This window comes from Malaclemys terrapin, chromosome 2 (genome assembly GCF_027887155.1).
Source record: "Malaclemys terrapin pileata isolate rMalTer1 chromosome 2, rMalTer1.hap1, whole genome shotgun sequence".
Classification (NCBI taxonomy): Eukaryota; Metazoa; Chordata; order Testudines; family Emydidae; genus Malaclemys; species Malaclemys terrapin.
The window spans coordinates 192,754,738-192,769,145 of NC_071506.1; the positions used below are offsets into that span (position 1 = coordinate 192,754,738).

Genomic DNA, 14,408 nt, shown 5'->3' on the forward strand with positions numbered 1-14,408 from the left:
CTTTTTTATTTTGGATTTATTTACAGTTAAAACAATTTGATCAGCAAATTATGTCTGTTGCCTTGTACTCAAAAAATAATACTTTGTTCTTCTTTTAGTCTACCTTTCATCTGACGATCTCTACGTATTTGACAAAGATTGATTAATTTAACCTCACCATACATCTATCAAGTAGACATAGCATGCATCATTCATCATACATATTTTACAGAGGGAGAACCTAATGTACACAGAGGCCAGCGCTTACATTTTCAGAAGCACTCACACATTCTGATGGCCTCCATTTTTGGATGGCCAACTTAAGACACTTATGACTTGCTTTCCACTCACACTTTCAGCTGTCCACAGTGGGACCTGCAGGTGCTCAGCTGCTCTGAAAATAAGGCTCTAGGGGATCTCCTGTTGACCATCCAACTGAAGCATCTAAAATTAGAGGACACTTTTGAAAAATTCAGACCACACAGCAGACTACCTGCAGAATTGGGAATAGTATACCTAGATCCTGTGAGCCACCTATAGAACATCTCATTTGCATAGTGTTGTAACTAACATAATACCCTTTAGCAAAAGTAGATCCTAAAATGTTCAATTCAGTCTTCCCCATCAGTGATTTCAAGCTTCATAAATACAATGGCCTGGGCCTGCTGCAGAGGTTGACATGAACACCCATCCCGAGAAATAACCCGCAAGTAGATCTTGTACCCTTGCTCTGGCTGGCAGAAGGCCTAATTTAATCCAGGGGGTTTTCAACAGTGTCCTAAAGGCAGTGACTCATTATTAAAATAATATTTTAAATATATAGAGCACCCATGCCCAAAAGCCACTGGGTGTCTAAAGAAATAAAGGCAGGGTAACACGATACATTCCAGAACTGGCAAACAAATATTCCCATTGGACCCACTTTCCAACCCTCTATAAAGCTGGCCCACATAAAACTAAAACAAATTAAGCACAGGACTGTTACAGGAGTCACAGCTGTAGCAATAGATAATATGAGATAATATGATTGGCTATATAAATGCCCCAAATGCTCATGGATTTCAAGAGTGCATCTGGGCTCTTTGGAAAAATAGGATTTTTGAGACGCAAGAACCTCTGCAGAGCACACACTGCTATTGTGGCACAAAACTGATTTTTGACTAACCAGGTTCATTTTTAAAAGAAAGACAAATGTACATTTAGCAATGGTCATTTACTTCTTGAGGGATCCTAAATTACCTGTGCAGCTATCTGCCTTATGGTTTTGCACTTCCGTCCACCACTGTAGTATTTGAGAGCCTTTCCCGTTAAATCGACAGACAATAATGAAGTCAATCGAGCCCAGACCCACTGATTTCAATGGAAGTTAGAAGCCTAAATACCTTTGTGGATCCTTGAAATCTCTGGCTCTTCTTCCATTTGGGGTTCTAAAAATCTCTGCTTGGGGCAGAGTTGCTTGTTTGTTTTATTTTTTTCAGAAGAAAAGAGTCAGTGATTGATGTTGTAAATGTCTCTCTAGTTATGGTGGGAACCCTTTGTTAAATAGGAAAACCTCTGAATTAACTGTCCATCCCCACCATATCTGCTTGCAATAAATTTCCATGATAAATACATTTCAAGCCCTGCTATACAGAGCAGCATGGTCCTGCAAACAGCACAGAGAGCCAGGAATTTAAAGTGTTCTAATCTCTGCTCTGACACTGACCTCCGTCATTAGCCTCGGGCGAGTCATTTAATTGCTGTCTCAATTTCTCCCTCTAAAATGGAAATAACAACAACATCTGTCTGACTGGAGTGTTGTGAGGTTAATGAATTAGCCAACGTTAACTTTGGAGAACATCTAGAGATATTTAAGAAGATATGGGTCTAGTATCTGAGGTTGAATTTAATATATATTCGTTTGTAATCATGTTGTGTTTTTCGGATTGCCTAAATATAAATATTGTTTTATTATTTAGATGTAGAAATGTTTTATAGGGTGTATTTTGTGCTATTTAAGCAAATAAATAAAATACTTTATAAGTTAATGGTTGTAAAGTGCTTTGACAATAATCAATTCTAAGTATTTATTATTATTACAATTACTTCTATTGCGGTAATGGCCTTGGAATCCCAAAAAAGTCTGAATGAAAAAAAGCATGACACAGCTAACACTACTTTTAAATATTAAATTAGTTCATGTAGAAGCTGCAACCTGGATAAAATAATCATGTAGCAAGTCAATCTCATGCACCAGTCATAAGGCAGTCAGTACACCTTACCATAGATTTCAGAAGTTTCACTCAAAAAAACCCGTCACATTTCTTTGATCCAGTGGTTTATGCTCAACAGTTCTTAAACGTGAGCCTTTTTCTACATGCTATTACTGATAACAATCTACAATACATTTTATTTATGCAGCACCTAATGTATAAAAATATCCTGAGCTTTACAAAACAAATCCAGATGGCAAAACAAACATACCAGATTAAAATCAGTATAAAACCTTAAATAAAATCAACATGGAGGTATACCCAAAGAGGATTTATGCAAATTACTTTTCCAACCACACCAAATCCCAACATAACATGTATTATAGACCAAAGACAGCTAATCAAATAGATCTTGCATGTGCAAAACCTCCCACATTTTCTGATGAACAATTCCCTTTCTGGTTTATTTTATTGCTTTTCTTCAAGTCTGTTTCCTCTTATTCACACTTTGCCTCTCGTTCTTTATAGTGAATTTTTGCAGAGTCCAAGAGCAGAGTCCATGGAAGGCACTGGACCAGATTCACAGCTGGTGAAAAAGGCACAACCCAGTTCATTTGAATAGAATTAAATCTACTTATACCAATGTGATTTTGTCCATCCCCGTCCTGTTTTTTCCCCTTAAGTGTGACAATTATGGATGGCATAATGGCCAATATACCAGGAATAGTTCATCTAAGTGGGTGGCATAAACCTAAAAAGAAAGAACACGGATTCTAAAAATATCCATTTCCTGAAACACTGCATCATTATGTAGATACTAGTCGTTTTCCAATCAATCAGTTTTCTCTTTTTGCAACAACCATATTCCTTCTCTAAACTATCCAGCACAGAGAACTACATAATTTCCAAAGCTTTAAACTACCAGACGGCATCCAAAGGGTCAAGTGTTCAAAAAGCACATTAAAGTAAACCACTTAGGTCTTCTGGAAATCAATGAAATACACCGTACCGGGAAGTATTTGATAAGGAAGAGACTGAAGTGCATTGGCAAAGCTGTGAAAGGGGAGCTCACACATGGCAACATGCCTGCATCAAGCCTGGTTCACATCAGTGTAATGCCATGCTTTTAGGTGCACTGAATTCAACCCCAAAAGTCAAAACAAGAAATGAGAGTACAGCTGATCTTTTTATTAAAAGCATGTGGATCTCACTCCCTACAAAGTCACCCTTCCAGCTCTGTGATACAAGTACAAGGCTTAAAATAACTTTTTTAAATTAACATAAGCTGCACTTTCCCCCTTTTGTTGTAACTGCTAAAGCTAAATATGAAACTACCAAAATCATCCAGGAAGTCTAAAATAGAGTGTTCCTCACTCTCTCCGGAGTCTGTTCATTCTGATGCCAATATTGGCAACCATCCATTTTATATAATACATTTCATCAACAAAAGGGCACCAGTCCAAAAACTGGATACATCTTCCAGTCCAATCCTAGCTGAAATCTGCTCATTCCCACAAGGGTGAATCTGTGCAGCATTTAACACCTACCTAAGACGCTAACCAACCCAAAGTGCTTCAAGACAAGGTAGCGTTCAACAGTTAGTGTTCCAGAATACGTGTCTGTTACTGAATCAGTTCCAACACAAGAATAATGTACAAATTAAATTCAGCATACAGCTGAATACTAATTATAAAATGTTAGTTCTTAGAGCTTCTAAATTGCCAATTTTGTATAGCCAAGAATAGTTTCATTTGCCCATAACTATCACCATACCAGTATTCCCTGTATACTCTCCTTCCCATCAACACCCTGCTGCACCTCCCTGAGAACTAGCAAACTCAGTCCTACAAAATCAAGTCAATTTCAGCATAGAAAATATTTTTACAACAGCCCCACTACAAAGCTGCTTTTTAAGTTTTTCAGATGCCCATAGGAGTTTTCCATGGCTCCTAGGGGACTAAAAGCTTTTTCTTCCCCCATCTGTACAGTTATAGCTTGTGAGCATCATTAATATTTGACTACATACAGATTTCTCTCTCAAAAGGTTAGTGTTCCCCTCTACTGGGGGAAAAAAATACACAACAGCACAAGAAAGGAGGGAAAGAAAGATGTAGGATGGGTGATCCAGAGTGAGAAAAATGAATCCGGAATCTCAAACCACCCATTTAAGAATCAAAAATGAAAATGTATTCAAGGTCTCCAAGGCTGATAGCACAAAATACATTATAGTTTTGATCTTCAGAGGGGAAAAGGGACACACATAGAGGGACTCCCAGGATGGGGGGAACAAGGCCAGATTTGGGGAGACATGACCACATAGATCCACTTTCTGCACTAAGTGATTTGCCATCATTTAAAAAGTAATCCGACCAATCTGAATACATAAATGCCATGATTAATAATAAGATTTTTTAATATATCACCAGAAAATCTATTTGCAAACAACAGAAGAATAGTTATTAAATTTAATATATATATATATATATATTCTATCTTCAATCTTACCTCCAGAAACAAGGAGAGCAGGAATATGACCCACTGCTGGAAATGGTTCATTTCGCCTCTTCTTTCTGTATCCTTATTTTCTCAGGTGCACGAAAGCTGTCAACAGAGCAAGCCCCATCACTGTCACTGGGGGGGAAGGGGGGCAAGAAGAGGATCAAGGGGTGAGCATGGCGGGGGCGATGCCTTGATTGGGTGGGGCGGTAGGGTGGGTTTGGGGGGAGGAGGAGCAGTGCACACACAGAGGGATCCCCTGGCTGGGGGGAGACAAGGAGAGATGGGGAGCCACGCCCACCCCGATCCCCTGGCGAGGGGGAGAAGGTCAGGGCTGGTCAGTCCGCAGTCAGGCGGCCTTGCGCCCTCCCGGCCAGCAGCTGCGGGGAACCGTCCGGCGCGGGGAGCCTGGCTCGGGGCCGCGGGAGCAGCAGCGGCAGCAGGGAGCGGATCCCGGCGAGAGCGGCTGAAGCGGCACAAAGAGGCCCGGCGCCGCGGGGCGGGGAGAGAAGAGCGGCGGGGACCCGCCCCCGGGACCGCCCCGCGGCGCTTCCTGGCCGGGGAGCCGCCGCCAGCTTGGGCCGGGGCTGCCCGGGAGGGGAAGGGCGATGGGGCCGCGCCCAGGCCGCAGGGGGAGGGAGCTGCTAGGCACCTGGATGGCAGAGCAGCCCGGAAGGGAAGGAGACCTGAGCCCGCTGAGCTGCCCTGCAGCCTCCCCCTCGCTGCGGGCTGGAGAGTTCCCAGCCCCCGGGCCTGGCCTCCCGCTGCCCAGCTTCCTGCTGTCCAAAGCGCGCCCAGATTTTCATAGGCGCGAGGCCAGGGCTGAAAACCTGCCCGCTCCTTGTGCCAAACGGCAGCGGCTAACGCCAGGCCTGGGATGGCTGCGGGGGGGGGGAGGGTTATAAACGGCCATAACAGAAAGTGTCCATCAGGCAGCCTCTCTGGTCAGGGCCCATGTTCGGTAGGTGGGATTCATGAGGACACTTGAGGCCCCCGTTGGTGTTGTATGTTACTAGGGCCCCTCAGAGGATGAAGGTACCTTGTAGAAGGATTTAGGAACAAATTTTCAAAAGTAACCAGTGAGTTTGGATCTTCCATTTCCCACTGGTACAGCTGCCAGTCTGTCATGGAGGTCGTGGTTTCCGTGACTTTCCAGGACTTCCCTGGCGTCTGCAGCAGCGCTGTGGCTGACCCTAGGGCTGTCCAGCTGGGAGAGCCCCAGGGCCCGCTGCCCCTGCCTCTGCTTGGGTAGCCCCAAGCAGCTTGACCCAGGGGGACGCCAGAGCAGCAGGGGACCTGGGCGCTGCCCTGCAGCAGCGGTCTCGGACCAGTCGCTGCGCCCTGGGGGCCGTCTCCCCAGAGCAGCAGCAGCGCCCTGGCGGCCTCCAGGGCATCTGAGATTTAGTCAGGGGTATTTATAGTACAAGTCATGGACAGGTCAGGGGCCATGAATTGTTCTTTATTGCCCGTGACCTGTTCATAACTTTTACTAAAAATACCTGTGATTAAAACGTAGCTTTACTCATTGGCCAACGTGAGATATCCTGGCCTGGATTGGTCAGATATTCCTAAGCAGCCACTGCACCCACGGAAGGCAATAGTAGCTGCAAAGTGAAGGTCCCCATTTTGGCCAACATCAAGGACTGAACCAGGGGTCTCGGACCTAAAAGCAAGAGTCTGTGCCGTTTAAATTAAAAAGGTAGGAAAGAGCTGTAACAGACTTGCAGCCTCTGTGACTTGGACATAGAAGAGAACATCTAACACACTGACTGGTGGGTTACACACTCCATCTAGGAAAATCAGATCCAAGTTATTTCAGTGGCTACTTTTGAAAATTTGGCCCATAATCCTTATGTGAAATGAGAAGCAATGCATATACATAACTGTCTAAAATCAAATGTAGGCTTAATAGTCTTCAATTACAGGGTTCTGTCCTGAACTTGCATTAGAATTTAACTCACTTTCCCTCTACTCCTAAGGGCATTCTGCACAAAAAAGTTAGTTTCTGCACACAATATTTTAAAGCTCTGCAAAATTCTGCACATTTTATTTGTCAATAAATTAATTTGGAGGTGCCAGCATGGCAGTGGGGAGCACAGGCCACTGGCTGCAACGAGGTGGAAGATTGTCCAGCCGCCCTCTCCCCCCCCCCAGACATAGACTCGGTGGTGAGGCTGCACTTGACACTGACACAGTGCAAGGACCAGGCCTGCCCCAGAAACACCCCAGGGCTCTGCCCCTTTGCATCAAACGCACCCGTGGGTCACACATATAAGAGGTTTGCGGAAGCTAAGCTTCCCCCCAAAAATGCTGGCCATGCAGGAGAGCAAATGCCACGGATGCTGCGCAAGTCACCTCTTTTTGGAGGTGCACTGGCCTGCCACCTTTGGAGCGCCAGAAGCAAAGCTCCCTAGAACTGGGAGCAACCGGTGCCCAGACTGTGGCCCTGACCACACTTCACCCCAGGCTCCACCCCCGCTCTGCATCTTCCCCCAGGGACCTGTGCTCTCTCCACCTCTTCCCCCTAGACGCCTCCCGCCCACCACGGAGAGGAGCAGCCAGCCAGGACTTAGGGGAAGCAGCGGAGAGAAGCAGGGAGGGAGGCATCTGGAGAAGAGGCAGAGAGGGGTGAGGGTGGTCTTAGGGGAAGAGGAACAAGCAGCGGGTGGGCAGGGAGGGCCTCAGGGGAAGAGGCAGAGAGCGGGGGGGGGCTTGGGGAGGAGGCAGAGTGAGGGTGGGGCTTCAGGGGAAGAGATGGAGTGAGGGCAGGGCTAGGGTCTGGATGCCTGTGACCCCCCCCCCTTTCAGGGAGCTTCCAGCATTGTGGGTAAGCCTCCCCAAATGGAAGACTCACACACAGCCCATGAGTGAGCCAGGTATGGGCAGGCAGGCTCAGCCCAGCAGGATCCAAGTGTGGAGGGGTTTTAGTGTGTGGGGATCCAGGTGTGAGATGAGAGGGTTCTGGGTGGGGCAATCTGGGTGTGGGCAAATCAGTGGGGGGCTTGGTGAGAGGGGGATCTGGATGCAGAGGTAATGGGACTCTGCAGGGAGGTCTAAGTGAAGGTGGTTGGGGCTCAGCTGGAGGGGTCTGGGTATGGGGGACTCAGAAGGGGGTCTAGGTGCCAGGGGAGTAAGGCTTGGTGGGATGGGAGTCCAGCTGCAGCTGGTTGGGGCTTGTGGTTGGGGGTGGTCCAGGTGCAGGGGGGGTGGGGCTCATCAGGGTGGGAGTTCAAGTGTGTGTAGGGAGGTCTGAGTGCAGGGGGGTTCCGGATGCAGGGGGCGAGGCGCAGCAGGGTGGGAGGTTTCTGGGGGGAGGCTCAACAGCAAGGTATGGGGTGGTTAGATGCAAGGGAATTGGGCAGATGGGGAACAGGATGTGGGGGGCATGTGCAGAGCTTCCTGCAGCTGGGGGAGGTTTTTTCGGGGGGGTGTCTGACCGAGCCCTGGCCCCAGCTGCTCCGTGCAGGGGAAGAGGAAATCTTGTCTTCTCCCTCCCCTAGCCCAGACTAGCAGCTGAGCCTGGTGCTCCTGCATACATTGATGGGAGCTCTGTGGTAACAGAGAGATAAAGGGAGAATTCTGGCGGCAGAATTGGCAATTGGGAAGGAACTGGGAAGAAGAGAAGGGGCTGGGAAAAGTCAGAGGAGAGAGAGAGCGCACGCATGAGGAAAGGCTTGGAGAAGGAAATTAGGGTCCTATGACCTAAGGTTTTTTGCTGGCCTCAGAGGCTAGCTCTGTCTGTACTTCCAGTTGATAGCCCACTGGCCATGTATAGTGCCCTGAGTGGCTGACAGCCAGCTGTTAGGTATTCTTCATTCTCTAAATAACCCAATACACATTACTGACACCAAAGTTAGAGTGAGGATCAATCAGGTGTCAGGAGTTTTATCTTGGTAAAATGAGGGAGTCAACAAGCATGTGGACAAGGGGGATCCAGTGGATATAGTGTACTTAGATTTTCAGAAAGCCTTTGACAAGGTCCCTCACCAAAGGCTGTTAAGCAAAGTAAGGGAAGGTGCTCTCATGGATCAGTAACTGGTAAAAGGATAGGAAACAAAGGGTAGGAATAAATGGTCAGTTTTCAGAATGGAGTGTGTCCCCCAGGGGTCCTTACTGGGACCAGTGCTGTTAAACATATTCATAAATTATCTGGAAAAGGGGTAAACAGTGAGGTGACAAAATTTGCAGATGATACAAAACTACTCAAGATAGTTAAGTCCAAAGTAGACTGTGAAGAGTTAAAGGGATCTCACTGGGTGACTGGGCAACAAAATGGCAGATAAAATTCAATATTGATAAAAGCAAAGTAATGCACACTGGAAAACATAATCCCAACTATACATATAAAATGATGGGGTCTAAATTAGCTGTTGCCACTCAAGAAAGAGATTGTTCTTTGAAAACATCCACTTAATGTGCAGTGGCAGTCAAAAAAAAACCCCTAAGAATGTTGGGAATCATTAGAAAAGGATAGATAATGAGACAGAAAATATCATAATGCCTCTATATAAATCAGTGGTATGCCCACAGGTTGAATACCGCATGCAGGTCTGGTCACTCCATCTAAAAAAGATATATTGGAACTGGAAAGGGTACAGAAAAGGGCAACAAAAATTATTAGGGGTATGGAAAGCTTCCATATGAAGAGAGATTAATAAGAGTGGGACTTTTAGCTTGGAAAAGAGACAACTAAGGGGGGCGGGATATGATAGAGGTCTATAAAATCATGATTGGTGTGAAGAAAGTAAATAAGGAAGTGTTATTTACTCCTCATATCCCAAGAACTAGGGGTCACCAAATTAAATTAATAGGCAGCAGGTTTAAAAACAAACAAAAGGAAGTATTTCTTTACACAAAGCACAGTCAACCTGTGGAACTCTTTGCCAGAGAATGTTTTGAAGGCCAAGACTGTAACAGGGTTCGAAAAAGAACTAGATAAGTTCATGAAAAATAGGTCCGTCAATGGCTTTTAGCCAGGATGGGTAGGGATGCAAAACCATATTTTGAAGTGACCCTAGCCTCTGTTTGCCAGAAGCTGGGAATGGGCGACAGGGGATGGATCACTTGTTGATTACCTGTTCTGTTCATTCCCTCTGAAGCACCTGGCATTGACCACTGTCAGAAGACAGGATACTAAGGCAGATGGACCATTGGTCTGACCAGTATGGCTGTTCTTATGTTCTCATGAAAAGAAAAGGGACGGACAATATTTTGTCAACACGAGATATGATTGCTGAGGGGGAGAAAATTCTGGACTTGAAAGGAAGGAAATAGTAGAGCCTAGTGATATACTTCACTTCACTCATAGTGTATCTATTACTCTTGATGGAAATTATCTTTGTAGAGAAGGATATTGATATCCAAACCCATAAAATTCTCTCCCAACCAAATGCTAAACTGAAAGAACAAAAGTAGCTCAGGGCCCAGGAATAAAAAGTTTCAGATTTCATATAAGCCCTGCCTAGGCTCCATCAAGTGGTATTAGTGCTCTTCCGTCATCTTTGTTTGGACTCCAGGGGCCACATTCATCCCTGGTGTAAATCCTCTACATTTAATAAAATTACACTAGAAATTCACTTAGCCCAGCATGTAGCATTTTTGTCGTCTGTGAAAGCATGTGTTTCAGAAAAACCATTTGCAACTTGTCTATCAAATAAATGAACACTTTCTTTCTACCACACTACAATGCATCAGCAATGCATCTAGGAGGCACATGTTGCACCAATCAAATAGAACAGCTGACTTGGACAAGCCTTTTCTTCTGGGCAATTTCTCTAAATAAAATTTAATCCGTATTTCACATTCTGATTTTCCTGTCTCTTAAGACAACATTTAAATGGTTTAGCACTTCAAAGAATAGCCCCCCTGTGCCACTATCTGGGCATAAAAACAACTTTAGAAAACCCACAGAATAAAAGTTAACACTTATCACAAAAATGTTTTTATTGAAAATTAGTTCTAAAGCCATTATGAAATATATGGTCTCACTGGGGCTGTGTGTAAAATAAATATGGTAACCACTATACTATGAAAACAGCTAATACTATATTATCTTTCATTTCCCTATTTGTACTGTATTATATATTTTGAACTATTTGTATTAGAATAGCACCTTGGTGTCCGTGTCTTGGACCAGAATCCCATTTTGCAAGGTGCTGTGAACAGAATAAAAAAGATAGTCCTAATTATATATGTAAAACTGCTTCTTTATATTTGTCGAAGAAAAACCAGTCATTAGTTCGTGATTTGTTGTTAAAGGTGTGTAACATTCCTATACAAGTACATTTTTAAAGCTTTTGTTTCAGAAAGATGTAAATGTAACTCTTCTTTGGGTAATGTTGATTTTAACAAAAGAAATATAAATAACTTCTCATCTTTAAAACACATACAAGACACTTGCTGAAATAGCTTGGATGGGAGAGTATTAGGCTAAAGAGATATGGTAAAAGTCCCATTGTTCAATCCTAGGTTGTGGAACTCTTCCCCTCCCCACCCGCACACTCCCTTTTTACCTACAGCCTGGATTCTGCAGTCACATGCAGATATGAACAGCTTCACACACAACACTAGTCCCATTTGCAGGATCAGGGCCTAAATTACCACCAGACTGCTCAAAATAATGATGACTAATTTCTTATCTTGATCACTATAACTGGCTAATAACTAACCATTGTAGCCCTAAGGATTAATCTGCTTGTTTGTATAAATATATCTTTTCTTATAAATTTGAGTATTTGATGTAATAGGATTATAGATTTATATTAAAAATAAGTTTGGCTGTAATGCAAGAGACCTACAGGCCAAAACCTTGTATGTTAAGCTAAGGCAAAGTTAGCACATTTTGGGACCCTTACCCAGAAAAGTAAAAATAGACAAAACACTCACGCAGATGTCTAGAGACCTTTTGCCTAAACCAATAGACAATGAAAGATGGCATAGGGGATTTTTCAATGTTGTACCCACAGAATTAACAAGTACACCACAAGTGCATACATTCCTGTCATCCATACGCACATACATACTAGCCTATGGGGTAAGTGTACCCTAACATTTCTGTAGAGGAAGGATGAAATTTTGGCATAAGAGGAAGGATTTCTGACCAATGCCCTATAAAAAGACGATTCATCTCGCCATTTGGGAGGCAATTCTACCCACCCACCTACTCTTCATTGCCTCCACCTTCAACAACGTATCGATGCTACCCATCTATGACGGCTATTAACTATTAATAGGCCGTACATTATTTCTTTTCAAACTTTAAGTTTTAAGGGAACTAGGCTAAGCTTGGTTACCCTACGCTTTATTTCAGTTTAAGGCTTATTGAGTTAAGTTAAAGAGTAAACAGCTTTAACAGCTATGCATTTAGCTTCCTCTGCCAGAGGTGTGAAAACGGAACTGCCAAAGGTGTTGTCCCTTATTTTCCAACACCGGGTTATTAAAACAAAGTGTGAGTATTAACCAAAGTTTGCAGCACATAATATTGTATTATCATACGTATCTCTTGAATAACAGTAATACAAGTGTAACTCTGTAATTCTAACTGTTTTACCATTTGCTTACTATTTCATTGATTTTAATAAAAGGTCTTTATGACTATATCTGTCTCAGTGTAAGCTTCCTGTCATACCCCTGAAGGTCCTTTTATAAACTCCGTGAAGCCTGATTCAGGACAAACTTTATCTTTGGATCAAACAAATTGGCGAGCCTAAACCCATACTAATTAATATCCAAAATAATTATGAATACTATGAATATTAATTAATTAAAAATAAAATAAAGTGTATAAATTAAATCAACATTACTAACACACCCCAAAACAGGCTACAGGCTGGCGAGACAGCCAGGAGTTTCGAGGAGTGTGTGACGGGAATTTTTAGGAATTCCAGGCATCCTTAGACCCTTAAGAAATCTCATCTGAGGCATAAGTAAATGGTTAAAATTACAGATATTTACAAACTTCCTCTCTCTTAAAAAAAAGCAGAAGCCTAATTTCCTGTGACTGTGGCTTGGCACCAGTCCCAGTATTTCCGGTTTAACTTAGAAGTTTAATTTTAAGGTTTTTGAATATAATACTGCAAGATAAAGTAATAGAGTTTTTGGCTAAAGTAATATTATTTAAAGTGATACGCGTGTTTAAGGGGTTTTGTAAAGGTTGAAGTTATAACGAATGGTATCGATAAGATATTAGCAGTAGCGTTGGATCCGATGACCCACACTAGTGGTGGCGGGGGAGTTGACAAAGCAAGGTATTAATCGCCGCTAAAAAGGCTGCAATAAGTCAGAACTTGAACAGTTCAAAGATACCTTATCTCAGTCCCCTTAACTCTCCCGGATTGCACCTCTGATCCGTCTGCCTCAGTATTCCCCAGTATTTGGCAGGTCCCGACAGAGGGAAGAGATCTCTCGATTTGCTATAAGCCATCGAGGGAAGAGAGGGAACATACCCCCATCCCTCTATTTTATTTACTTGGGACTTATTGAACGAAGTGTACAAACCGGTTAGGGGTGTTATTTCCTGTTGTTTCTGTGAAGGGACGCCTTCAGTTTCAGAGTAAAGCAACAGAGTATTTATTCTTGTTTATTAAATAAGCTAGTAAAGTTGTAGAATTTAAATGAGTTCTCTATTTCGTATTAAGAGTGTTAAAAGAGAAGCAAGGGCAAGAAGTCTGTTGGAGTTGCCCGCATTCTGGCTTTAGAAAACTTTGCCAGGAAATATATTCAAGAACATGAAGGAGGTTTAGAACAGCTGAGGAATAACGAGATGATTTCTGAGCATAGTAACCATGGGGTTTTGTAAGTGAGATATTTGATGAAGAAACAGAGCAGAAAAAGAAAAGGGCTAAATTGGTAAAGGGAATAGCTGTTGAATGCCTGCTCATGGCTTGTAGTTCGCTGGGAAAGAAATTGAATACAAAAATAAAGTTACTCAGGGAAGCTCGGCAAATGCTGGTGGCCTATAGAGTAGACTGTGGTCGAACGTTGGAAAAGATTAAAGAAGTTGAAAGGGGAGAAGATATGGTAGAGGAGGATAAAAAATTGATTCCCATTCCTATTGGCATGGTGGAACCGACAAAGGTAGAAAAACCTACAGGGCCAACAACTAGAAGTAGGGCAAGAGAATTAGCTCAGGCTGATACAGTACCTTTAGAAGCGGAGTTGGAGATTGAGTCTGAAGAGCCACGAGGAGAGTCAGAAGAGAAAGTTGGCAGTGCAGAAGCTACCGGCAGTCTGCAGATAGAAAAAAGAAGTCCTAAGGTGGCACCACAGGAGGCGGAGATGAGTGTCATAGAAAAAGCGGCTAGTGATGCAAAAGAGGAGATGAGCAAAGCAAAGGGGGAGGAAAAATTCTCTCCTCTGTTAGTGCCAGTCCCTGATAGTGAAGAGGCAGTGCCTTTAGAGAGTGTCATTGTTCAGGAATTAGAAGATGCAGTATCACAAGTGACACGAGTAGCTAGTGCATGTGATGTAGTAATCTCTAAGTTACAACAGAGAGAGCTACAACAACCAAGGAATAGAATTCCTGCTCCTCCACCCAACATTAGCACCATATAGAGTAGAAGATCCAGTCCCTTTGGATGGACATTTATTGGCATTTGGACAATCAACATTGCCTAGACCCCAAGAATTTTGTGGACCCCTTATGCCCCTTTGATATATGCTGGTATCACCTGGTGTACTGGTAGAATGCCCTACTACACCAGACCTTAGCGGACTAAGAGATGTCCTGCGTCAGTGTGGAGA

At 43.6% G+C, this 14,408-nt stretch overlaps 1 protein-coding gene across 2 annotated transcripts in view; it reads right to left on the reverse strand.

Annotated features, from left to right (window-relative positions):
• Positions 1-13,872, reverse strand: part of VOPP1 (VOPP1 WW domain binding protein) — a 97,193-nt gene extending 83,321 nt beyond the window's left edge. The window contains exons 1-2 of one of the 2 annotated variants that reach the window (XM_054019205.1): positions 13,810-13,872; positions 4,677-4,772 (exon numbers count right to left, since the gene is read on the reverse strand). In XM_054019205.1, coding sequence (XP_053875180.1) covers positions 4,677-4,727 — 51 coding nt within the window. In that variant the 5' untranslated portion in view covers positions 4,728-4,772; positions 13,810-13,872. Of the gene's footprint in view, positions 1-4,676; positions 4,773-4,968; positions 5,176-13,809 lie in introns of those variants that run through there. The other variant, XM_054019204.1, reaches the window with a different exon arrangement.
• Between the last annotated feature and the right edge of the window lie 536 nt (positions 13,873-14,408).